The sequence below is a fragment of the Hibiscus syriacus genome, unplaced genomic scaffold (assembly GCF_006381635.1).
Source record: "Hibiscus syriacus cultivar Baekdansim isolate YM2019G1 unplaced genomic scaffold, ASM638163v2 tig00110328_pilon, whole genome shotgun sequence".
NCBI lineage: Eukaryota > Viridiplantae > Streptophyta > Magnoliopsida > Malvales > Malvaceae > Hibiscus > Hibiscus syriacus.
Window position 1 is genome coordinate 827,954 of NW_024062685.1, and position 24,484 is coordinate 852,437.

Below are 24,484 nucleotides of genomic sequence, written 5' to 3' on the forward strand. Positions count from 1 at the left end.
ACTATCAGCCATGGAGAAGGCAGTGGAGTGGTGTTTCATGGACGGTTTGACCGAAAGTTTTGGCGAGCGGGGGCAATTGGTTTGCAAGAAGGCACTATACTTTTCAACTTGACCTTCTTGGCTCGAGCTGAGATATTCACCTTTCCTGTGTTAGTAGTAGCCACGACTGGTATTTTATTGACCGATATATTCTCATTCTCGATGCTGGTGGCTGGTATTGTGTTAACCGAGGGTGCAGATGGTTGCTGGACAGTTTCGGGGGTGAAGGCTTCGCGAGTTGTTTCGACAGGTTGTTGTTCAACTGATTCAAATAGGGGGTTAAAATTGGATTCAGATATGGATGGGCCATGTTTTTGCATGGGATTTGCATGGGTGTTATGTTGGGATCGTTTCTGCCTTCGGTCAACTAGCATCCACGGTCTGAACGACTCACTAGTTTCGGGGGTGAAGGCTTCGCGAGTTGTTTCGACAGGTTGTTGTTCAACTGATTCAAATAGGGGGTTAAAATTGGATTCAGATATGGATGGGCCATGTTTTTGCATGGGATTTGCATGGGTGTTATGTTGGGATCGTTTCTGCCTTCGGTCAACTAGCATCCACGGTCTGACCGACTCACTAGTTTCGGGCTTGGTTTGTTCATTTGTAGGGATGTAAGTTGAATGGTGGTCATTTGTAGTAGTTATCTTCGGGCAAGTATCCTTGACATGGCCACATGTTCCGCAATTGAAGCAAACCGTAGGAAGAGATTCATACTCGATGATCTGAATACGACTATTAATGGAGAGCTTGGAGATTAGAGGCTGGTTGAGGTCAACTCGTATGGCCATCCTCACAAATCGTCCTTTTCATCCACATTCCGTTTGGTAGTCGATCTTGATTATCGGACCAATGTTCTCTCCAATTTCAGTGATGATGATGCGTTTGTATAGAGTGACTTGAAAACCAGAGAGGCGAATCCAAGCAATAACCTTGCTTGGATATGGTTACCATGGGCAGAAATTTGACGACGAAGGCTCGATGGTGAGGTAATAGCCAAATATCGTCCAGGGACCATCAGATAAAACCTTCAAATAATCCGATTGGGTGCGAATGTTAATTAGGTAATAATCATTTTCATTGTCCATCAACTTAAAAGGTTGCGATGGTTTCAGAGCTCATATATCTTGTTTCGAAGGGTAGTGTAGCTGATACGTCGCCCAAGGAGTTTGACAACGATGGTCTGGGTAAGGTTCTTTTCCGCTAGAGATTGGATGCATTCAAAGAATCCGATCGATAAGAGACCATCAATTACGGTGCTGGTGACGTCTTCATTCGGTATTTCGAAATCCTCTTCATCAAGGATTTATTCTTCAGGGATTGAGTGGCACTGTTTATCACCCATTAGTTTATCTTTGTAAGATATCGCCGGGGGAAGTGGTAGTCTGCTTGTCCAAATCCATGGTGAGTTCTGAAATCTGGAGGGGCCAACATTGGGATCGGAAAGTATTACTGTCGGCAACCAGTTCTTGTTAGGGGGTTCATCTTCAAGGTGGCACAACTTTTTTGGATTGAGGTCAGGAGGGTCTATTTTTTCTTTTTGTTTATTTGGTTAGTGAGAAAATTGAATAAATGATGAGAAAATAAGGGAACAGGTGAAAAAAAAGGTGTAATCTAAAATTGATCAGGGTCAGGTCAGGTTAAATCGGGTTTTTAGTTCAAAATTTTGGTAGGTATCAGGTCGAGTAAAACCTTTTAAAATTACGTTCGAGTCGAGTGAGGGGTAATAATTTTTGGGTCGAAGTCAGATATGTAAAAATCTTACTCATGCCCATCTCTACTTACCCTTAATTTTGATTAACAAATTGCAATAGAAAATTTACACTTTATTTAAGTGTTTCTAATGAAAAATTTGTCTCTTTCTCAAAAATAAACTTTTAAGAAACCCTAGTCCCTCTCTCTTCCCTCAACATAGTTTTCTTACTATATTTTTGTGACGCTTCTTTCTCTTGATATTTGTTTAGTCAGTGACGGTATTAATCTTAATGTTAGTTGTCGACAGTCGGGGAATATTAATTCTCTAACTTTTATTATGTCTATTTTTTCATGAGTCTTTTTAATTTTGAATAAACATCTCTTACATTGTGACATGATTTTTCTATGCTCTTGTGACACTATCCTCATATTTTTCGGTATGTTTTTCACATACCTTTGCGGTTGTTTTGGTTCTTGCACAAAAACCATCATAACATTTATTTTCTGATTGGTTAGTAGGTGGTCACGTATAGTCAGATCCCCTTTTTTGGTAAAAAGGTTATTTGCCGATTTAATCAGAATTGTGTAGCGAAATAACCTGCCAGATTATTTGGTTCGTTCTCCACTCTTTATCACTCTGTCAAGCGTCTCATTCGACAAAGACAAGGAATTTGTATGAAGGTTATTGGATTTTGATATTGGTTGTCATTCTCAATGGAATGTTTTAAGTTTCTTCGTATTTTAAGTTTATTATTTACTTTTGTTTGAGTATTTTGGTGACAATTGTCTCCAAATTTATCTCTTTATTATGATGTGTTGTAATATTGATTCTTTCCAATATTAATAAGATTCAGTTGCTATTATTAAAAAAAATATAGGAGAGTTTTACATGATTTATCCACTTCACATTTAATTAGACATGAATGGATACATGTTTCATAAGTGGTGAGGCGAGAATGAAGATAAAAATTAAACTCATTGTAAGTGGTGAGACAAACATGAAAAAGATATTATACACATGATCCTCATTAATCATGGCATGAACTATGAATGATATGATTTTATTAACGAAAAAGATAATGTATGAAGGTTATTTTTTTAATCTTGGCATGCACCATTATTTATATTTAAATATTATGGACTTTATTTTCTATTTTTTTAAACTAGTGTTGAATTGTATTTTAATTTATGAATTAACTTAATATTTTTTAAATGAATTATGAATTAATTTATGAAATAATAACATATATATATGACAAAAGTTCGAATGACATGTATTTTATTTTTTTAATAAGAATGGTTTCTATTAATTTTATTAATACTTATAAATAAATAATTCTATGAAATACAACCCTAATAACAAATTATAAAACTCATAAAATAATAACAAATTGTACAAGTGAAAATAAAGCGGAAAAATCCAAGTGTTAATCAGTGAAAGGGTTTCACACTCTGTCGGTTGCCCTCGCAGGTCACAGGCGATAACCCAAGCCACGTGCCTTTCTCCTTCTGGCTAGTACCGAGTGCCCACCATTTTCTACCTCGAAACGCCTCTCCCGTATATATTACAAATCCAAAGACAATTTGCATAATCTTGCTTCCACGGTCTTCCATTGTAGGGTGAGGGCTCATTGCGCCGCTTTTCAAAGCTTCCATTCATTCCGCCATCGCCGCCGCAAATCCCGCTCCTCATCTCATAACCGCCGCCGGATAACGGCTGCTCCAAGGAGGGAACTTCATGCTTCCGTCACAATCCCCGAAATCCTCTTCTTCTCTATCGAAAAAGACGACCCCAGAATTGAACTCATTCGAGCGCAAAAACTCATCCGGCTCTTTCCGTTCACAGAGTTCCTTCTTTTCCCCAAACAATAATCGCTTATGGCTACTTGTTTTGATCATTTCATTGCAAATAATCCTCCTCCTCATGGCTCGTGCCCTCCCTTTTTTCCACCGCCGAACCCATTTCCCTTCCCCTTTGTCCTACTCCGATAAACTCCTTCAAAATTCGTCTAATGTTTCATCCACCCATCAATTAAAATCCGCCGACATTTCGATTTCCGAGGCCGTTTCACCGCCCGAACGGTGTTCGTCGGGTCGGATATATGTTTACAACCTACCGGCTTTTTTCAACCGAGAGTTGTTAGATAACTGTGCCGATTTAGACCCGTGGCATTCGCGTTGCGAGGCTTTGTCCAACGACGGGTTCGGGAGGAAAGCTACCGGATTATCCGGGGTCGTACCGGAGGGTTTGGTTCCAGCTTGGTACTGGACCGACCAGTTCGCCATGGAAGTTATTTACCACAACCGCATTTTGAACCACGAGTGCCGTACGACGGAACCGGATTCGGCGACGGCGTTTTACATACCGTTTTACGCGGGTCTCGCCGTCGGGAAGTACTTGTGGCTCGGGTATAGTTCGAAGGATCGTGATCGGTACTGCGAGATGTTGCTGAAGTGGCTGCAGGATCAACCGTACTGGAACCGTTCCGACGGCTGGGATCATTTCATGACGATGGGGCGTATCACGTGGGATTTCCGGCGGTCGAAGAACGAAGACTGGGGCTCCAGCTGTCTCTACGTGCCGGGTTTGAGGAACATCACTCGTCTTTTGATCGAACGAAATCCTTGGGACTATTTCGATGTCGGCGTTCCGTACCCCACCGGATTCCACCCCAGATCGGATTCCGACGTCGTCCAATGGCAGGACTTCGTTCGCAACCGCCGCCGTGAAACCCTCTTTTGCTTCGCCGGAGCACCGCGTAGCACAATCAGGAACGATTTCAGAGCCTCGCTGCTCAGCCAATGCAACAATGCTTCGGGTTCATGCCGAGCCGTGAATTGCACCGGTACCTGCTGCTCCAACGGCACCTCCTTGATCCTTGAGACTTTTCTTGATTCCAGCTTTTGCTTGCAGCCGAGGGGCGACAGTTTCACTCGCCGCTCTGTCTTCGACTGCATGATCGCCGGATCGATCCCAGTGTTTTTCTGGCACCGAACAGCTTATCTTCAGTACCAGTGGTTTCTTCCCAATGACCCCAAGAGTTACTCTGTTTTCATCCACCGCGACCTGGTGAAAAACGGGACATCGATAAAATCCGTACTCGAAAGTTACAGCCGAGAAGAGGTGAATCAAATGAGGGAGAAAGTGATTCGATACATTCCCAAACTGGTGTATGCAAAACCCGAAAAGGGTTTGGAGAACACAAAGGATGCATTTGATGTCGCCATTGATGGTGTATTACAGAGAATCAAGGAGCAAGAGCAGCCTGGATTCAAGTGGAAGCGGTGACTTGCCTTTTCCTAAGAATTATACACACGTAACAATAAAATTCTCAGAGTACGTAGATTCTTTCTCTTGTTTTTGCAGGCGAGGGCATGATTATTCTTCCCCTGACATTGTTGTATCTGTATTTTTCTACACAATAATGACATACCATATATGATTATTATGAATAAGAAATTATATTAGAGATGTAAATTCTCGTCCTCGGCGATTATTATACGTCGGAGCTGCAGCACTAGTGATTGTTGATCCTGAAATCATGGCTAGAAGATCGGAACAATTGACATATGTGCAGATGGCACGATTTGTCTGCAGCAGCAAGCAAACCAGCTGAAGATGGAAGTAAGGTATCACTTTTCAATTGGCCTATGACATAATTGGCATTTATTTAGATGATATACATTGTTGCAGCTTCTTCTTCTTCTTCCTTTCGTTGGCCTATGAGTATCATGTTGAGATTTGAGTAAAGTTTTGGTTGGGGATGGCTTTTTACATTAAAAGAAAATAGTGTAATGGTAAGCTTATCAGTGCATAAAGAACTAAAGGAAGCTCAATTCTTAGTTATTTTTCTGAATAAGCAGTAGTGGTCTTACTTTATTCGTTGGAAAATATAGTGAAAACCTCGGACAAGGAGAAAAAAATACGGTTGGATGAGATTTTCTAGTAAGAAAACAAAAGAAGAAAACATTAAACAATTGGAGGAATCATTGTCGCTCTGCTAACTACTTGAATTAATTTGTTATCATTGTCCTGCTTGATTCATATTTTTATGTGTATATGATATTTTCAAATAAAATAAATTTATTGTATTTCGCTTTTTTTTTTATTTAATTTATTTCATGTCTGGTTTTTTGATTTGTTTCTGATTTGTCCCAAAGCTGTCGGTAATTAAACCAAGCCAAGCAACCATTTCTATGTATGACGAAAAGGCCGAGCCCTTGGGTTTGTTGGAATTATTTAGACACTTGGGTGGGCCTATGGGGAATTTAGGTCGAAAAAGACAACTCTTTAGACAGCTATTAATGAAACATATGGCATGACAAGTCTTTGTCCATAGACAAAGACCTGCGAGTGTCGATCACAGATCCAATGTATAAGATGAATAATGGGAAGAACAGTGAACGTTCAATTGATTTGAATTATTTTTTTTTGAATTATTTGAGTTAAAGAGTTTATTATATAATTCGGATTTGATTTAAAATTTTTTCGAATGGAGTCAAATCGATTTTTAGAGTTTTATTTAAATTTAATTAAAAATATTTATAATATTATATTATTTTTGATTTTAATTTAAGTGACTTTCTGTAATCATATATATAATACAAATATATTTCTTCATATTTTATTCATGTGATATACATATATCAGATAAAGTCTAATGACTCGATTTAAACTTAAAAATAAATTCACTAATTATTAAAATTTTGAGTTATTCGAGTTACATTTTACAATTATATTTGAACTTGAAATTTTTCGAGTCGAGTCGAGTTTATGAAATTGTAACTCGAAGTCAATTCGAGTCGAGTTTTTTTCGAGTCAAATTAAATCGAAAAATTTAATTTTTCTAATCGATCCGAATTTTGAGTTGCATCAAGTTGTACCTTTGACCGTTTTAATTAGCATAATCGTTAGTTTTTGCTTGTGTGAATGCCAATTGTTTGCTTGTTTCCATATTAGCTAAATTACTGACGTGTCTCATGATGATGTGACATTTATTAAAAAATAAATAATAAAATATTTTAAATATTTTTAAAATGTTTAATAAATATTTAGTAAAATATTTAAAATATTCCATCTTGGTGGCCTCCACGCAAGCGGCGGTAACAAGGGAGTAAGCTATGGTGAACATGTGTCGGACAATCGATGGTCAGAAGAACAATGAGAAACTTGATGTCAAAAGAAACGAAAAGATCAAATAAATGAACAAATATCAATGCATTAAAAACTCAACTCAAATCCAAATCTTCTATTCCAAATTAAAAGATCAAGAATGAAACTTTTTTTTTTGACAAAATATCTCAAAATCCATATTTCTGTTCATATTTGATGTCTTAAATATGTAATTTACCCTAAATTACATATTTAAGAATCAATCACGTTAACACCTGGTATTTAATGGTTTCTTAACCTGATTTTTTAATCTCAACTTATTGATTGATAGAATCCCACGATAAGTATCGATTTAATAATTTTTTCCCAAATTCAAATACCAATTTGATAAAAAAAAAAAAGAATACAAGTACTAAGTTGAAAAGTTTTCAAATTACGATACCAATTTGTATATTGAACAAAACTTTTAAAGGTAAATTACACACGTACTCACTATATTTCACTTCTCTCATATTTCACTCATCGTACTTTTAATTTTTTAATTTGTTCACTAAATCTTAGAGATTGAATTTTTTGATCCATCAACCGTTAATTTTTAATACCGTTATGACACGGCATAATTAGCTTCTTTTTTGTACAAATAGGAGAAGACCCGTGTTAGTTCCGTATGCAAAAAAATAATAATATAAATAAACTAAAAGGGAAAATAAATGAAAAGAAGATTAAGGGGTTGTTTGTTTGTCTTTTAATAGAATCATTCAGTGTTGAATACTGAATCGTTTAACATTCAGCGCGTTTGTTTCGTACCTCTGAATGATTCAGTGCTGACTGATTCAGCAAAACAGTACTGACTGATTCAGCACAGAAGTACATCATTCAGAGCCAGTTATCAAAACATGTCATATTTAGAGTCAAACCATTCAGAGTCTCTGACTTATTCAGCATTTGAATTATTCGACGCTTAATCATTCTGAAGTAAACCAACAACCCCTAAACCAACATAAAACCAAAAATACAAACAGGTTCTTCTTCTTCGAAGAGGCTATCAACGACAGACTTCAGTCGGCGGAAAATGAAGGCGATGAAAGAGTTAAGGTTGAAGGGTAGATGAGGGGTTTCCTCGGACGAGCAATGAGAATCGACTGAAGCTAATGCATGCATTATATGGATTCTATTTCTACCAATAAAATTGAATAAGAATGAAGAGAAGTTTCTTGCAAATTGTACCCAAAGAACACTACCACATCAAACAATGAGGATGAAATAGGGTAAAATCCATCATCCTTTGGCACTTAACAAAGGATGAAAAAAAAACCACGAACACAAATAGACAAAAACCATTTCATTATTCGAAAGAATAAGCACCAAAAACAAAAGATAAATCCATCCATCAGGTTGCTTACCGATGCACCGAAAGCACCCCGTCACAATGGTCGGCTTGGGACATCAATCCCAGTGGGCCAAGAATGGTGGGTACCCAGGCTTTGGTTGCCTTCATGATCTCTCTGTTGGATCATAAACTTGATCCATTATGGGAGCCTAAACCCAAACCCAAACTAAATTGATGTCATTACTTACATCATTTTTAAAGATGTCATTGCTTACATCATTTAATTAATGATGTCATTGCTTACATCAATTTAGTTAGGTGAGAGTTAGATATTTGTTGAATTTGTAATGGTTTAAATTAGTTTATTTGTGTGGTGTAGGATTGTTCTTGAGTAGTATAAATACCCCTTCCCATTTTAGTTTAAGCATCAAGAAAAATTAAGAGCTTCTAAGTGAGTGAAGAAGCAAAGTCTTATAAGAGTGAGTTGTAGTTCTTGTTTTTGAGTGAGAGTACTCTTGTAATATTTGTTTGAGTTTCAAAAAAGTTGTTTGTGTGAGTGTTTTATTTCCAACATAGTGGCATCAGAGAGAGTTGGAAAGATCGAAGGTCTCGACAAGAGGAATACGACGCCGCCAGAATTTTCTCAATCTGAGTTCTGACGCACCGCCACGCACCGCCGGAAGACTGCTGCCAAAAAAAATCGAGTTGACTCACCGAGTTGAGCCGATTCAGCCGAGTTGGAGCCCTTGACCGAGTTGTCCAAGTCCCTCCAAAGTTTTTTTCATCGTTCCGGATTCATCCCTGCAATCGGATTTTACAAAATCTCATTATATTGAGAGATATGGCAAATGGTATGGCACCATTCCAAGTTCCGACACTCAACAACAACAACTACGACAATTGGAGTATCAAAATGAAGGCACTTCTTGGATCACAAGATGTGTGGGATATCATAGAGAAAGGCTATAATGAGCCTGCGGATGATGATGTTTTTGCTACTCTTACACCAGATCAAAAGACAACTTTGAAGGATTCAAGAAAGAGAGACAAGAAGGCTCTCTACCTCATCTATCAAGCATTAGATGATGATGGTTTTGAAAAGATTTCAAGTGCAAGCTCTAGCAAGGAAGCGTGGGAGAAGCTGCAAACCTCTTACAAAGGATCCGAGCAAGTGAAGAAGGTTCGTCTCCAAACATTAAGAGGTGAATTCGAATCCTTAAACATGAAAGCATCTGAGTCTATTTCAGATTATTTCTCAAGAGTAGTAGCTGTTTCTAATCAATTAAAAAGAAATGGTGAAAAGTTAGACGATGTGAGGATAATAGAGAAGATACTCCGTTCGTTGGATCCCAAATTTGAGCACATCGTCGTGACGATTGAAGAAACTAAAGACTTGGAAGAAATGAAGATCGAACAGCTCCAAGGATCATTGCAAGCATACGAAGAGAAGCATAAAAAGAAGCATGAGTTTACTGAGCAACTCCTCAAGCTGCAACTCAAGGATATTCATGAGAGCCAACACAATGATAGAAACCAACGTGGCCAAGGCAGAGGTAGAGGCCATGGACGAGGTGGAAGTCGAGGTCGTGGACGAGGCTGGAATTACAACAATAACAATTCCAACAACAACTATGAGAAAGGAGAAAGCTCAACACGAGGCCGTGGAAGAATTAATCCAAACTCAAAGTATGACAAATCTCAAATTCGATGTTATAATTGTCAAAAATTTGGGCATTATGCTTCAGAATGTAGAGCTCCCAACAACAAAATTGAGGAGAAGGTCAATTACGTGGAGGAAAAGACAGATGGCAAAGAAACTCTTCTTCTAGCACGAAAGGAAACTGATGGTGGCCAAGCAAATTCCTGGTATCTTGACAGTGGTGCAAGCAATCACATGTGTGGAAGGAAAGACATGTTTGTGAAGCTAGACGAGTCAGTAAGTGGAAATGTTTCGTTTGGAGATGATTCCACAATAGCAGTGAAAGGGAGAGGTAACATTCTTATCCGTTTGAAAGATGGGAGACATCAATTTATTTCAAATGTCTACTATGTGCCCAATATGAAAAGTAACATTTTAAGTTTAGGGCAACTGGTAGAGAAAGGTTATGATATTCATATGAATAATTATAATCTTCTATAAAAGATGATAAGAATAACTTCATTGCTAAAGTGCCGATGTCAAAGAATAGAATGTTCTTGATCAACATACAAAATGATGTTGCAAAGTGCCTGAAAGCTTGCTACAAAGATGCATCATGGCTTGGCATCTTCGATTTGGGCATCTCAATTTTGGAGGTCTAGAGCTATTATCTAAGAAGGAGATGGTGAAAGGACTACCTCACATCAACCATCCTGACCAACTCTGTGAAGGGTGTCTAGTCGGAAAACAATTCAGGAAAAGCTTTCCAAAGGAGTCAGAGACAAGAGCTAAGAAGCCACTTGAGCTCATCCATACCGATGTGTGTGGACCGATCAAGCCAAGTTCTCTCGGTAACAATAACTATTTTCTTCTCTTCATTGATGATTTTTCAAGAAAAACCTGGGTATATTTCTTGAAACAGAAGTCAGAAGTTTTTGAAGTATTCAAGAAGTTCAAAGCAGCAGTGGAGAGAGAAAGTGGTAGAAAGATCAAAGCCATGAGATCCGATCGAGGTGGAGAATTTACTTCCAGGGAGTTTCAAGAGTTCTGTGAAGCAAATGGAATTCGTCGACCAATGACAGTTCCTAGATCCCCCAGCAAAATGGTGTGGCAGAAAGAAAGAATAGAACAATCCTCGACATGGCACGAAGCATGCTCAAAAGCAAGAAACTACCCAAAGAATTTTGGGCGGAAGCAGTATCGTGTGCAGTCTACTTGTCAAATCGATCTCCAACAAGAAGTGTATGGGGAAAGACACCGCAAGAGGCATGGAGTGGAAGAAAGCCTGGCATTTCCCACTTGAGAACCTTTGGAAGTATAGCCATGTTCACGTACCAGACGAGAGAAGAACGAAGCTTGATGATAAAAGCGAGAGTTTTATCTTCATCGGCTATGATGCTAATTCGAAGGGCTACAAGTTGTACAATCCAGACAATAAGAAGTTTGTGATTAGTCGAGATGTGGTCTTCAACGAAGAAGGAGAATGGGATTTTAACTCCCATACAGATGACTTCAATTTCTTTCCTCAGTTTGAAGAAGATGAGCAGACAATGAGGGAGCAACTAGATGAATCTCAACAAGAGCTTGAAACTCCACCCACTTCACCAACATCAACCACTCAAGGAGACTCATCACCTTCATCATCGTCAAGTGGGAGTCAAAGTGAAAGAGTTATGCAACGCACAAGAAGCCTTAGAGATCTCTATGAGGTAACTGAACGACAAGATAATCTTACATTATTTTGTCTGTTTGCCGATTGTGAACCAGTGAGCTTTCAAGAAGCGGTACAAGAAAAGAAATGGAGAGATGCGATGGACGAAGAAATCAAGGCCATCGAGAAGAATGACACATGGGAACTTACCTCACTTCCCAAGGGACATAAGGCGATAGGTGTCAAATGGGTGTACAAAACAAAGCAAAACGCCAAAGGAGAGATTGAAAGGCACAAGGCGAGGCTAGTTGCTAAAGGCTATAGTCAAAAGGCTGGAATTGACTATGATGAGGTATTTGCTCCTGTTGCTCGATTGGAGACTATCAGACTAATCATTTCTTTGGCAGCTCAAAACAAGTGGAAGATACAACAGATGGATGTAAAGTCCGCCTTCCTAAATGGAGTTCTTGAAGAGGAACTTTACATTCAGCAACCATCAGGCTATGAAGTCAAAGGGCATGAAGACAAGGTGTTGAAGTTGAAGAAGACTCTTTACGGGCTAAAACAAGCACCAAGGGCATGGAATAGCCGAATCGACAAGTACTTCCAAGAGAATGGCTTCAACAAATGTCCCTACGAGCATGCTCTATATCAAGATCAAAGATGAAGATATTTTGATCGTGTGCCTCTACGTGGACGATTTGATCTTCACTGGAAGCAACCCAAGCATGTTTAATGAATTCAAGGATGTGATGATGAAAGAATTCGAGATGACAGACATGGGGCTCATGGCGTACTACCTTGGCATTGAAGTTAAGCAACAAAATGATGGAATTTTCATTTCACAGGAAAGCTATGCAAAGGAGATACTGAAGAAGTTCAAGATGGAGAACTGTAAGCCAATAAGCACACCGGCAGAATACGGGATCAAGATGACCAAACATGAAGAAGGCGAAAGTGTAGATCCAACATTCTTCAAAAGTTTGGTAGGAAGTCTACGCTATCTAACTTGCACGAGACCCGATATTCTTCACGCAGTTGGATTGGTTAGTCGCTACATGGAATCCCCAACAACCACCCATTTTAAAGCCGCAAAGAGAATTCTTCGCTATCTGAAAGGTACAATTGACTTTGGCTTGTTCTATTCAGTTTCTAATGATTACAAGCTTGTTGGATATAGCGACAGTGATTGGGGTGGAGACATAGATAATCGAAGGAGCACTACTGGATTCGTATTTTTCATGGGAGATATTGCATTCACATGGATGTCAAAAAAACAACCGATTGTCACATTATCCACTTGTGAAGCGGAATATGTTGCTGCTACCTCATGTGTTTGTCATGCAATTTGGCTTAGAAATCTATTGAAGGAGATTGGTTTGATACAAGAAGAGCCTACCAAGGTTTGTGTCGACAACAAGTCAGCCATTGCCTTAGCGAAGAATCCAGTATTCCATGATCGAAGCAAGCACATTGATATTCGCTACCACTATATAAGGGAGTGTGTTGCAAGAAAAGATGTGGAAGTTGAATATGTGAAGTCACAAGATCAAGTTGCTGATATTTTACCAAGCCTCTGACCAGCGAAGACTTCTTAAGATTAAGGAACCTACTAGGGGTCACGAGATCAAGTTTAAGGGAGGGTGTTGGATCATAAACTTGATCCATTATGGGAGCCTAAACCCAAACCCAAACTAAATTGATGTCATTACTTACATCATTTAATTAAAGATGTCATTGCTTACATCATTTAATTAATGATGTCATTGCTTACATCAATTTAGTTAGGTGAGAGTTAGATATTTGTTGAATTTGTAATGGTTTAAATTAGTTTATTTGTGTGGTGTAGGATTGTTCTTGAGTAGTATAAATACCCCTTCCCATTTTAGTTTTAAGCATCAAGAAAAATTAAGAGCTTCTAAGTGAGTGAAGAAGCAAAGTCTTATAAGAGTGAGTTGTAGTTCTTGTTTTTGAGTGAGAGTACTCTTGTAATATTTGTTTGAGTTTCAATAAAAGTTGTTTGTGTGAGTGTTTTATTTCCAACACTCTCATGGTGTGACTCAGACATTCAAACCTCCATTAACAGCATGAACCCTTCTATGCGACAGAAGAAATTGAGCTTCCCAGTTTTAAGTCTTTCAACGACGTTTGAGAATAACAAAATCCCGATATTTTCCGTTTTGAAAATCCCCCTAAATTTGTTATCCATTCCATGTTTGGCAGCAAGGTTGGTGTGTTTAGAGAAAAAGAAATGGTTTTTTTGAGATGGATTTGAAAGATGTAATGAAAAGGATAAAGAAGAGATTATGTGTGACTGCTGTTAGGGGTATAAATGAGACGAAATAGATCACGAGCTACTTGAAATTAATTCGGTTAAAGTTTAATAAGTACTCGACTCGAGTTTTTAACAAATCGAAACGAATTATTTAATACTCGACTCGAAAAGTTCATGAGCAACTCAAAAATATAATATATTAAGATTTTATTTTTTTAAAAAATTATTAATAATATTAACATTTATGTATTGATTTAAAAAAATACAATATTAGATTTTCAGGTATTTAAGGTTTATGTTCGAGTTCGAGGCTTCAATCAAGTTAAGTTTAAGATTTTTTTTTTCATTTCAAGCTTTTATGACCTTCAATTCATGATTTTGAGTTCAAGTCGAGTTTGAAAATTTTAAACTTACGAGTTTTCGAGTCTAGTCGAACTTAAAAATACTCGACTCAACTCATTTATATCCCTAGCTGTCATGGATGGTTGCTCTGTCTCTTCCCTTTCCCTTTCACGGTCAACTTTTAAAGTTATAAACTTTGACTTAAATTTTTTTAAATATTAATATTTATATTGATTTTAATATTTAAATAAACCATTTCATAACAGTGTTACAAAATTAATGGTCGAGTGATAAAAAAAAGTTCAATGTCTAAAGTTCAGTGAATAAATTGAAAAAATTAAAAGTATGGTGAGTGAAATAGGAGAGAGAGTAAAAATCGGTGACAAAGCCTGTAATTTATCCAACTTCTAAATTAACAATGGCCGGCGTCCGGTGAGGTCATTTTCCATAATTGCTTTTGTTTATTCCAAAGGCAAAAGAACAAAGAAATTGCAGAAAAAATGATCGGTAATGCATTTATACATTATACCCTAACAAGCGTATAATCTTCTTGTTTTCTTCCTTTTGTGGAGGAAAATAAACAGGAAAAAGAAGCTGGAGCTTAATCTTTGAACAATAACGTTCCCTTTACACCAAAGTAATGAGCTGTTGTACCTGATTTTCTCTGCTATTAATCAACACAGAATCCCACAAGATATGATAACGGGTCATGGAGTAGTGGAAGCCAACCCTATGGCAAATATACGGCGTCGGAAAGCCTGTCATTTGGAGGGTAGCGGCGGCGGCGGTGGTGGTGAAGGGTTAGCAGCTTGTGATAGATACAAGAAACAGAAGCTGCATAGGGAGATTGAACGACAAAGGAGGCAAGATATGGCCTCCCTTTATGCTTCAATCCGGTCACTTCTCCCCGGTGACTACATCAAGGTAAAACAAAGCCTAATTAGTTAAATTCATGTCGAGATTTATGTCTGATTTAGGGTTTCCAGGGAAAGCGGTCGATGTCGGATAATATGAACGAGGCGGTGAACTATATAAAACACTTGGGGGAAGAAGATCAAAGAGCTTGATGCCAAGAGACATAGACTAAAGGGAGTGTCTGGTTCTGCAAGTGTAGGCTCGGGAAAAACCAGACCTGCTTCAAACTATTGCTTCATAATCCGACCGAGCTTCATAGGCATCGAGATCATGTTTCGTTGTGCCTTTGACTACCAAGATTTGTCCCTTTCAACAGTACTGTCTGTACTTGTTGATTAGGGCTGCCTGTTGTCAATTGTGTTTCCACAAAATCTGGAGAATATTTACTTCATACCACCGAGGTGTGTGTTTTTGGTTGGCATTTGGCAATGTTAAGGTTCTGTTCCTGTTCCAAAAGCTGAGTTGATTTACTCATGGAATTTCACTTAACAGGACAATGATCCAACAAGCATCAGTATATCCAGGCTGCAACAGAAACTAAACCCCAAAACTAGTGAAGTAACAGAATAACTTTGAATTCTAGGTTTGGTAGGGTTTGAATTTTGATTGATCTTTCACCACTACCGTATATTGACATTTTCCGACTTCTAATTCAAGGAAATGGACTCGTTTTTATGATCCGTAAATATTGTGTGATTTGATGTCTTCTATGTCTGGTTTATGATTCATGTCCGGTCTTTTTCGATGATCGAATATGAGTTCTCGTCTCGAGAGTGTAATACTCTAATATATACAAATTTTAGGCAACTTTAGGGCAATAAGAAAAGGTTAAACATAGCATGATTAACTCTTCTTTTCTTTGAAGCATAAAATTACATGCTCTTAGAGATCAAATGAAAGTGCCAAGATGGGTGCATGCATATTTGAAACTTGGATATGGTAAGGTCAAGGTATCTGTCTGTGTACTTCAATTCTAAGTTTAATGGAGAACAAGGTATACCAAGAAAATGAAATCATACCAAAAGAATGTACACAAAACGAAGCATGTGGCATTAAGCTGAATCAGCCACAGGGCAATTCTCCTTTGGCAAGTCACTGAATTTGCATGCATAAATCATACCAGCAATCACTCTAGTTACCTGCCAAGTGAGAGGTGCCCTTTGGCTGGTTTGCTTATTGACTAAATCTATACTTCTTGAGTTCTGCAATTAATCTTTCTTGAAATCACTTGACATTCAATCGCCTTTCATACATGTGGAGCTTTATAAGCATTCCCATAAGTCTGTAGAGAGAATAACCACATACAAGAATAGAATATGCTTTGAGGGGGTTATGCTATGGGATATCCTCCCAAGCAAGTGATTTGGGAATATATGTTCCTGCACTTTACTTATAGTCCGTCCATGGTAGTCAGGCATGGTGAAATTATTTAAATATGACACATTTTGATTCGATTTTATAGGGTTAAAATTTTTGAAATTCGATATTGGATTGAGTTCTGTGAAGACTAGAGTTGTGACAAAACGAACTCAAATTTAGGGAGAAAAATTTTGACCCGAGATAATATTGTAAATCTCCTCTATATATCTAGGGATAATTAGTATAATGCTCATTTCTTTCTTTATATTTTTTCAATTATCTCAAGTCGAATAAGATTCAGTTGAAGATTATAAATTTCAAATAGGGTTACACGGTCAAAAATCAAACCCGATCTATGCACATCCCTAACTGAGAGATGAGTAAAAATAGATAGAGTCAAGATGATAAATCATGTAGTTCTAGTTATATTTAGAATTAAACCGGATCGACTATTGGAATGAAATAACATATGCTAATGGATTATCCCGTGGATATGCTTTGTGACTTCTGTAAAATGAACTTTGGATAGGCTAAATTCCATTATCGGCTTCTTTTTCTCTTCCCCATATCTAAGTTACACATGTTATAGATTCTTCCTCTTACTCCATGCCTTTGCCGTATGGTGAAGGGAGCAAAAAATCAGTTGAGACCCACTTAAAAAATTGGATAAACTACTTATTTAATCAACCACCTATTCTCGTATTATGTTCTGATCACCTAATTATTCTTTTTCAAATTTATACCTAACTGTTTTGGTCACATGTACACTTAATACAAATAACGACGTGACATGATATAATAATAATTTTAGTCTTCAAAATTTATACATTTTATCAAATTAGTTGACATTTGATTTAATGGTTCGGGTGCCCCACCTTCCCCAAGCACCTAGATTTGTTCTCCTCAACCTCAATCTTCTTCAAATTTATTTTCCCTTCGATCAAAATCTATCACCATATAATTGCAGGATTAACTTTTTGAATTAAATTTAACTTAGAACCAAATTTATATAATACATAAGTAATGAAGAACACATCTATAGTTATATTAATTTTGTTAACTGTCACACCAGGTTCTCTATAAAATGTTAACGACAGATTACTTGATCGATATCATTTAAAATAATTAGATGGTTTAGTTGATAAAATTAAAAGATTAATGATCAAATTAGAATATTTCATAACTAAACTGTCATGAGTGTAGTTTACCCAATTATTTATTATAATCATGTTTGATAAATTTTAATATTAATTTTAAAAATTATTTTTACAAAACATATGCTTCTCTACATAAATACATATTGTACACACGTATATACGTCTCTCAAATGCTATTAAATTTTATTTTTATTTTCGATTTTCCATTATTTTTCAGAGCTCATCCGAGTGCATGGTGTGAACATACGATGTGGGATGAACTTCTCTAATTCCCTTTTCTTTCTGAATCCTTACTCCCATGGTTCTGCATAAAACAAATTTAATTTTTTTTTATATAAAATACAATCGATTTCATTAAATTATGCTCAAATGATCGTTTTAACGTCGTATAATATTACCTTCCGAGCATCATAATAGTAGCTTGAGGATTAGTTCCAGGCGTGGAATTGAAGGTGGAAGCATCGACAACCCTAAGTCCATCAACGCCGAGCACCTTGTAATCATGGTCCAACACCTTGCCAACTTGGCAGCCTCCATGATGATGCCAAAACGACATCACAGTGTCGTTGCAGAACTGTTCCAAAGACTTTGCGGTATCGAGGCTTCGAGGTCTCTGGTTAAAGGGGACCAGAGCCACCAGGTCCACCAGAAGCTGCGTCGGGATCAGTCGGAAACGGAAGTCCGAGAAGGATTCGGAGCTTGCGACGTTGATCACGGTCTGCATGCCTCGCACACACATTTCCAGGTCCTCAGGTTCTTTGAAGTAGTTAAACCTGACCTTGGGGGTCTAGGTCGGATCCGTGCTACGGAGCTCGACGTAGCCGGTCGAGAGTGGACGAGCAACTTTCTGAAAGATGACGCCACCCTTGAGTCTCGTGTCGAAGAAGGAGCTGATGTTGGTCTTCGTCCCGGCATGCACATGCAACGACAACGGCCGGAGTTAAAAACCGTACCAAATTGTACAATCACACACGTAGATGGATGAACTTTCAAGATTTTAACAAGAGGAACTTATAAAATTTTAGAACGAAAATAGATTATAAATGAAAATACAAAGAATTTTTTAAAATACATGATAATTTAGGGACGACTATCCAAAGGCGGAGCTAGGATTAAATTATGAGGCCAAGAAATTGTTTAACTTTAAAAGTAATAAATCATAAAAATTAAGAGAATAAGGGTTTAATTTCACAAATTTGAAAACTTAAAGATCTTAAAAAGTAATTAAATCATTAAAATTTGGGGTCAAGGTTTAACTTTATTAATTTTAGGGTAAACTACGTATTTAGTATATAAACTTTCAAATTTTCTAAAATTATACTTAAAGTTTAGTTTTTGTTTCATTTAAGAACCAATAGGTAAAAATTTAATGCAATTAATACTTAAACTATCAATTTTAGTCTGTTTTAGTATCTAAACATTCAAATTTTTTTCCAAAACTTAACGTTAAATTTTGAATGAGTACTAAAATGAAACAAAAACTAAACTTTAGATATGATTTTGAAAAAATTGAAAGTTTAGGTACTAAAACGGACCAAAACTAATAGTTTAAATATATATTTTAGATTTTTCTATATATTTTATATTGAAAATCTATTTTTGATCCCTTAAATTTTATATATTTAAGTTGTCTCTTAAGTTCAAGTTCGTCCCTAACTTAAAATTTTGCATTTGTCTATACGAATAGCTATGAAATAGAAGGTAAAAACCTGGTTTAGGAAGTCGAGGATGAAGTCAGGAATCCAGTCGACAGAAGGAAGCAAATTCAATCCACTGCCTGCTTCGATATAAGTAGTAGGTAGGTATATGCCCACAACCGAGACGAGTGAGATCTCAACAGGCTCAGGGGAAGGAACAAAAAGGAAGTTCAATGGATTATCGCCAAGGCCTTGGCCAACCATGGGTTGGTCCAGCACCACCTCGATGCCAAGTGCCTCTAGTTGATCGGCAGGTCCGATTCCGCTCAGCATCAACAGCTGTGGGCTCCCGATGGCACCTGCTGATATGATTACCTCACCCATGTTGTCTTTTGTTAAAAGTGCTGGTGTTTTACTCCCGATTCATCCTCGAAGATCACCCCCTCAGCTTTAGGTCGTGATCCAGCTGCTAAATTTCACATAGAATGGTTCACGGATCATCCAATAGAGTGATTTCAAAAAAAGAATAATTCAAAATTTTAGTGATAAAATTGAGAGTTTTTAAAGTCGAGAGACCAAAACAAAAGAATAGTTAAACTTAAGTGATAAAAAGACGTAGTTACCAATTTATATATAAACTTACTTTCTTGTGTAAAAATGATCTTGTGCACTGTGGCGTGCAAGTAAACCTTGATATTCTTTGGGTCAGCATACTCAAGCAAGTCGGCTGCACTGTGTCTATGATCATCCATATCAAAAATGGTTGAGCCAATCTTAGTCCCGTTGATGTGGTCGTACGTAACTCCGTTGAACGGTAAAACCCCAGATTCAACCAACCCGTCCCTCACTGCAGCTTGCCACTCCAACACAGGTGCTTCGAATACTATCTTCTTTTCGACCCACCGATACGAATCATTTACCAGAGCTTCATCCAAGCCGGAGTTCTTTACGAACTCTGGCTCGGCATGCGAGTAAAATCCCCCGTTGATGACGGAGCCGCCCCCGAGTGCACGTGCTCGGTGGCTGTATACTCCGTCCTCCGTAACAATTACTTCGGTAAACGAATCGGGAAGGGTGTCTAAGATATTGAGCACCCAGTTGCCTTTGTCCGTCTTTTCAGGCTTGGCATAGGGAGACCCTCCTCTCTCTAGGACTAAAACATTGGCCGTCTCCGACAGAGTCGCGGCCAACGGACAGCCGGCGACTCCTCCACCGACTACGATGTAGTCGTGGTACGAGACCTCAGGAGCCGTGCTTGCTTCTTGAACAAAACTGTAACGTGGAGCTGCGAGATCATAATTATAGTTAATTATTATTACAAAATCCCAGCATGAATCATAAAATAGAAATATCGAATAAAAAATTACAAACCTGTCTCTGCATGACAAAAGTAGGGTTGCAAAGTAAAAACAGCAACAACGAAAGCCTGGAGAAACCACCATAATCCCATATCCATGGCGTCTTTCATGATTTATCCATACAAATACTTCAAAAAAACAAAATTAATTCTATCAATGTGTCCATGCATTTCCAAGACGTACTAAATTAAAGGAATTAGGTCACGAAGTAAAATGTACAAACATAGCCAATTAAATTCTCATATGCACAACCAGATACAGTTAGATAGACACGTATGTTGGAGCCTGTCTTTATGATTTTACTATACCTATACATGCACAAAACATATGTAAACAGCAGATTACGTTTAAAACGCAATTATAGGACTAAAAAAATGCAGGTATAAACTTGTTTTTTCTGTAGTGCAAGGACTAAAGAAAGATTTTTTACCTAAAGGGCGCACGGTGGTGGGTTTAGGGATGGCTTAGTTTAAGGAGAAGAAGCGTTGATAAAGGGTGGTGTGGATAGCTTGGGAACCGAGGGTGTGACCGGTGATCATCCAAGTGTCCGAGAATGACGACGATTTCAAAGTTCTGGATCCTTGGATGATGAAGCTCGGGTGAAGATAGTGATGGATGAAGTGAGATGATTGTCTTTCCACTTTTTTTTATGTTTTCTTTAGCTTATCGTGTGGACCTTTCCCTCTAAACTTTATTTTAATAAATACGTGTATATAATTTGATTAATTCCCATGATTATAATCTTTTTAATTCAATTTATTTCGTGCACAACATCAAAACTTAAATATTAGACGTCTTTAAACGACCTAAAGCTAAGAGTAAAAGTGTGATGAAACTATAGGGTAAATAAAAATTAAGCGATCGAAACTTAATTAACTCATTAAATCATTAATTGATCTACTTTCTAAAATTAGATGATTTTTTTTGGATAAGTAAATTATATTCATCCAAAAGAATGCAGCCTAGCTGCTAAAAAACGTAACCAACACACATACTAGATGAGACCCTAGCTCGTGCACAAATGCCTATTTACATCATCAAGCCTATACATGCAATGTCTATACAATTTAATTTTCACACCCTCCTTTATCTTATTTACAATTACATCAACCGAACGAGTCAAACTCCTATAGTGTCGATGGTTGTGTTCCTCTCATATAAAGTACAGAAATCCAGTCCACGCAAGCTTAAGGATACGTACTCTGAGGGATTTTCCCTTCAAGTTCACAGTCAGCCAGCAAAAGTGTTCATCCCAGCTATGTGCCTCATGTCGAAGACCACAAGCGATTAAAACAGTACCCCCACACTTCCTTTGCATAGGAACAATCAGCAAAGAGAAGATCCTGAGACTCCATACCAATCCCACACATCCCACAAACATTGTCAATTATCAACCCAAATCGAACAAACCTATCTTTGGTAGGCAATCTATCAAGGATGATTAAAGAGAATTTAGGGATATGAGTTGGAAACCAAATAAGCCTATACCAGGTAACCTTCTTCCTACTGTCTCGAGGTTAAAATTAGATGATTTATTTATAATCTTACTAATAAAAGTTAAGAGTACCATAACTCTTCCGACCTACAATGTGATTATATTCTTATCAAAATCTTGTCCCACAAGTTAAATGAAGATAAATTTATACTTTTTTATTTTTTATTTGAGTTAAGGGTAAATTGTGTATTTAGTATCTAAACTTTCAGTTTTGATTCGTTTTAGTATAAACTTCCAATTTTTTTCAAAGTCATACCTAACGTTTAGCTTTTGTTTCATTTTAGTATCCCATTAAAAACTTAACGTTGAGTCTTAAAAAAAATTAAAAGTTTAGGTACGAAAACAGACCAAAACTGATAATTTATGTACTAAACACGTTAAGCTTTTAACGACTGATACTAAAATAAAACAAAAACAAAAACTAGATATAATTTTTAAAAAATTAAAAATTTATAATTTAGATACCAAATGCGTAATTTACCCTTGAATTAATGTACTCAAGTATTTGAAGAAGTCTTATGATCGTAAATTGGCATTACGTGCATAACGAAAAGCGAAAGGTGCTAAGTAAATATAAACCAAATAACTTTCAACTTGGTCAACGGACAATACAAAATACAAATATTAATCTAGACGGAAGAATACGGAAGTGAAGGGGATAGGATAGTAAACCCTTATAAATCTAAATTATCATAGATTTTGGAATTTTTTCTACATATTTTTATTTATTAAAAATATGTTTTTGCCCATTTACAATTTTATAAATTCAAATTCTTCCTTTGAAATTTTAAAAGTTTACGTTTATCCCTACCATAAAATTATGTGTTAGTCCCTGTTCTCGATATATGCCTACAATCTTCACGTTCTTGGAAGATTTGCATGTGGAACCATTCAAACACAGTTGCAAAACGCACAACCATGAAAGCCATGCACCTTAGACCACAAATAATGTCATTCCTTTTCTAACAATTTATTTCAAAATTCGAGTAGTTAAAATTGGACCCCAAAAAAAAACTAAATTGATCCATATCCGAACATAACTTAAATAAAAAAACAAAGGTAAAGTACATAAATGGTCTCCGACAGTAGGATATAGTTTTATAAAGTCCTTCGACTTTTAAAAGTCATAAAATGATATGCTTCAATTTTTTAACAAAAAAGAACGAGTTTTGAACATAATGAATAGTCAGGTGACCATTTTGTAACATTTAATGGTTGAGGGACTCAACAAAGCAACACTCTATAGTTAGAGGATTATTTTGTGATTTTTAATAGTCGAAGGATTTAATAAAATAATACCCTATAATCGAAGGACCATTTATGTACTTTAAGAAAACATATGTAGAAATAAAAACAATGTTGTGCTTCATCGATACTCAAGTGTTTACAATAGTGATTCTCATAGTTATTTATGTTAGCAATAACTTGATAATCCTAGAAATATGAGCATTTTGAGATGAATTCGTTGCATTGTTTATTGAATTTTTCTTTGTTGTATCTTTTCACAGACTGTTTGGCCTCATATACATTTAATTATGGTTAAATTGCAATTTTTGGTGGTAGGTGGGAGTTTGAATGGAGTGCTGTGGAGGAAAGTGATGATTTAGCCGCCAAATAACCAAGACTTAAAAAAGATAGTAACAGCATGGTATCCAAATTTGGAGTCCCTTGCTGAAAAGCTTGTAGGTAGGTCCAACAATGCCTGAAGAAGCTCTGCTCTTAGACTACGTTATTTGTTGCCTGCTAATCTTGTTTTTGCTTCAGAAACTTTTGAAGTGGTTAACCCTATCTATCTACACCAATCCTTGGACTTCAATCCTGGAAAACCTGTTTCCTTAAGTTCACTCAGCAAGTTCTCATTGAGGTAAGAGCTGGCACTAATAATTTAATATTGGGGATGGCAGCAGCAACTGGATTTGACTCTTTTCTGCCTTCTGATTACAGGGATCTACTCAAGTGGTGTAAAAGAATTGCTGGACTGGGTTTTAGTTTTACCTCTGATGTTTTGACAGCTTTTGAATGCCTTTGTATTTATCAGGAGGTATGGTTTAGCATGGTGTCTTGTTTCCTTGGCTTTTTTACGTGCTTCTGAATTTTTCTATTGGTATATTTTGCATGTTATTCTCAGTGAGTATTTTCCAATTCATGTAGGCAGTGGACGTATTTGCTAGCTTTTCAACATCTGTTGGAAACCGGTTGGCTATAATGAAAGAGATTGCGAAGAAGTGGGCGGTTCCAACTTATCAGGCAGAAACTTTGTATCCTCACGATGAACCTATAATTAAGGTGGCTATTAGATGCTGTGAGTTGTGTCATATAATTATTAGAAGACAATTTGGTTCTCATATTGGGAGTTTGATTGCAGGATTGGACGAGTCAGGCTTCAACGAATTGATGCAAGTGTGAGTAGCAAGCCTACAGGAATTCCGTTATTTTTGGCTTAGATTATCTTTTGCTTCCTTCTAATGTTGTGATTCTTGCA

General features: G+C 37.1%; 2 protein-coding genes, 1 long non-coding RNA gene and 2 pseudogenes across 3 annotated transcripts; 3 read left to right on the plus strand and 2 right to left on the minus strand.

Moving 5' to 3' along the window:
- Window positions 1-35: 35 nt before the first annotated feature.
- On the minus strand, window positions 36-827 carry LOC120118811. Its single transcript, XM_039138780.1, has one exon. The coding sequence runs from the start codon at window positions 825-827 to the stop codon at window positions 36-38; it is 792 nt and encodes a 263-aa protein (XP_038994711.1).
- Window positions 828-3,384: 2,557 nt separating this feature from the next.
- LOC120118431 (xyloglucan galactosyltransferase XLT2-like) lies at window positions 3,385-5,187 on the plus strand. Its single transcript, XM_039138458.1, has one exon. It carries the CDS (start codon window positions 3,470-3,472, stop codon window positions 5,018-5,020), a length of 1,551 nt encoding a protein of 516 aa, XP_038994389.1. The 5' UTR covers window positions 3,385-3,469; the 3' UTR covers window positions 5,021-5,187.
- A 9,521-nt stretch (window positions 5,188-14,708) lies between these two features.
- LOC120118812 lies at window positions 14,709-15,566 on the plus strand (annotated as a pseudogene).
- A 2,140-nt stretch (window positions 15,567-17,706) lies between these two features.
- Window positions 17,707-21,888, minus strand: LOC120118813 (annotated as a pseudogene).
- A 1,675-nt stretch (window positions 21,889-23,563) lies between these two features.
- LOC120118720 lies at window positions 23,564-24,283 on the plus strand. Its single transcript, XR_005515775.1, has 4 exons — window positions 23,564-23,688; window positions 23,767-23,866; window positions 23,947-24,043; window positions 24,154-24,283. It is a non-coding gene; the product is annotated as an uncharacterized LOC120118720 (long non-coding RNA).
- Window positions 24,284-24,484: the final 201 nt, after the last annotated feature.

What these genes read in the sequence shown, in the direction of transcription:
- LOC120118811 (XM_039138780.1), bottom strand. Translation starts at nt 827, where the DNA reads ATGGCCATACGAGTTGACCTCAACCAGCCTCTAATCTCCAAGCTCTCC.
- LOC120118431 (XM_039138458.1), top strand. Translation starts at nt 3,470, where the DNA reads ATGCTTCCGTCACAATCCCCGAAATCCTCTTCTTCTCTATCGAAAAAG.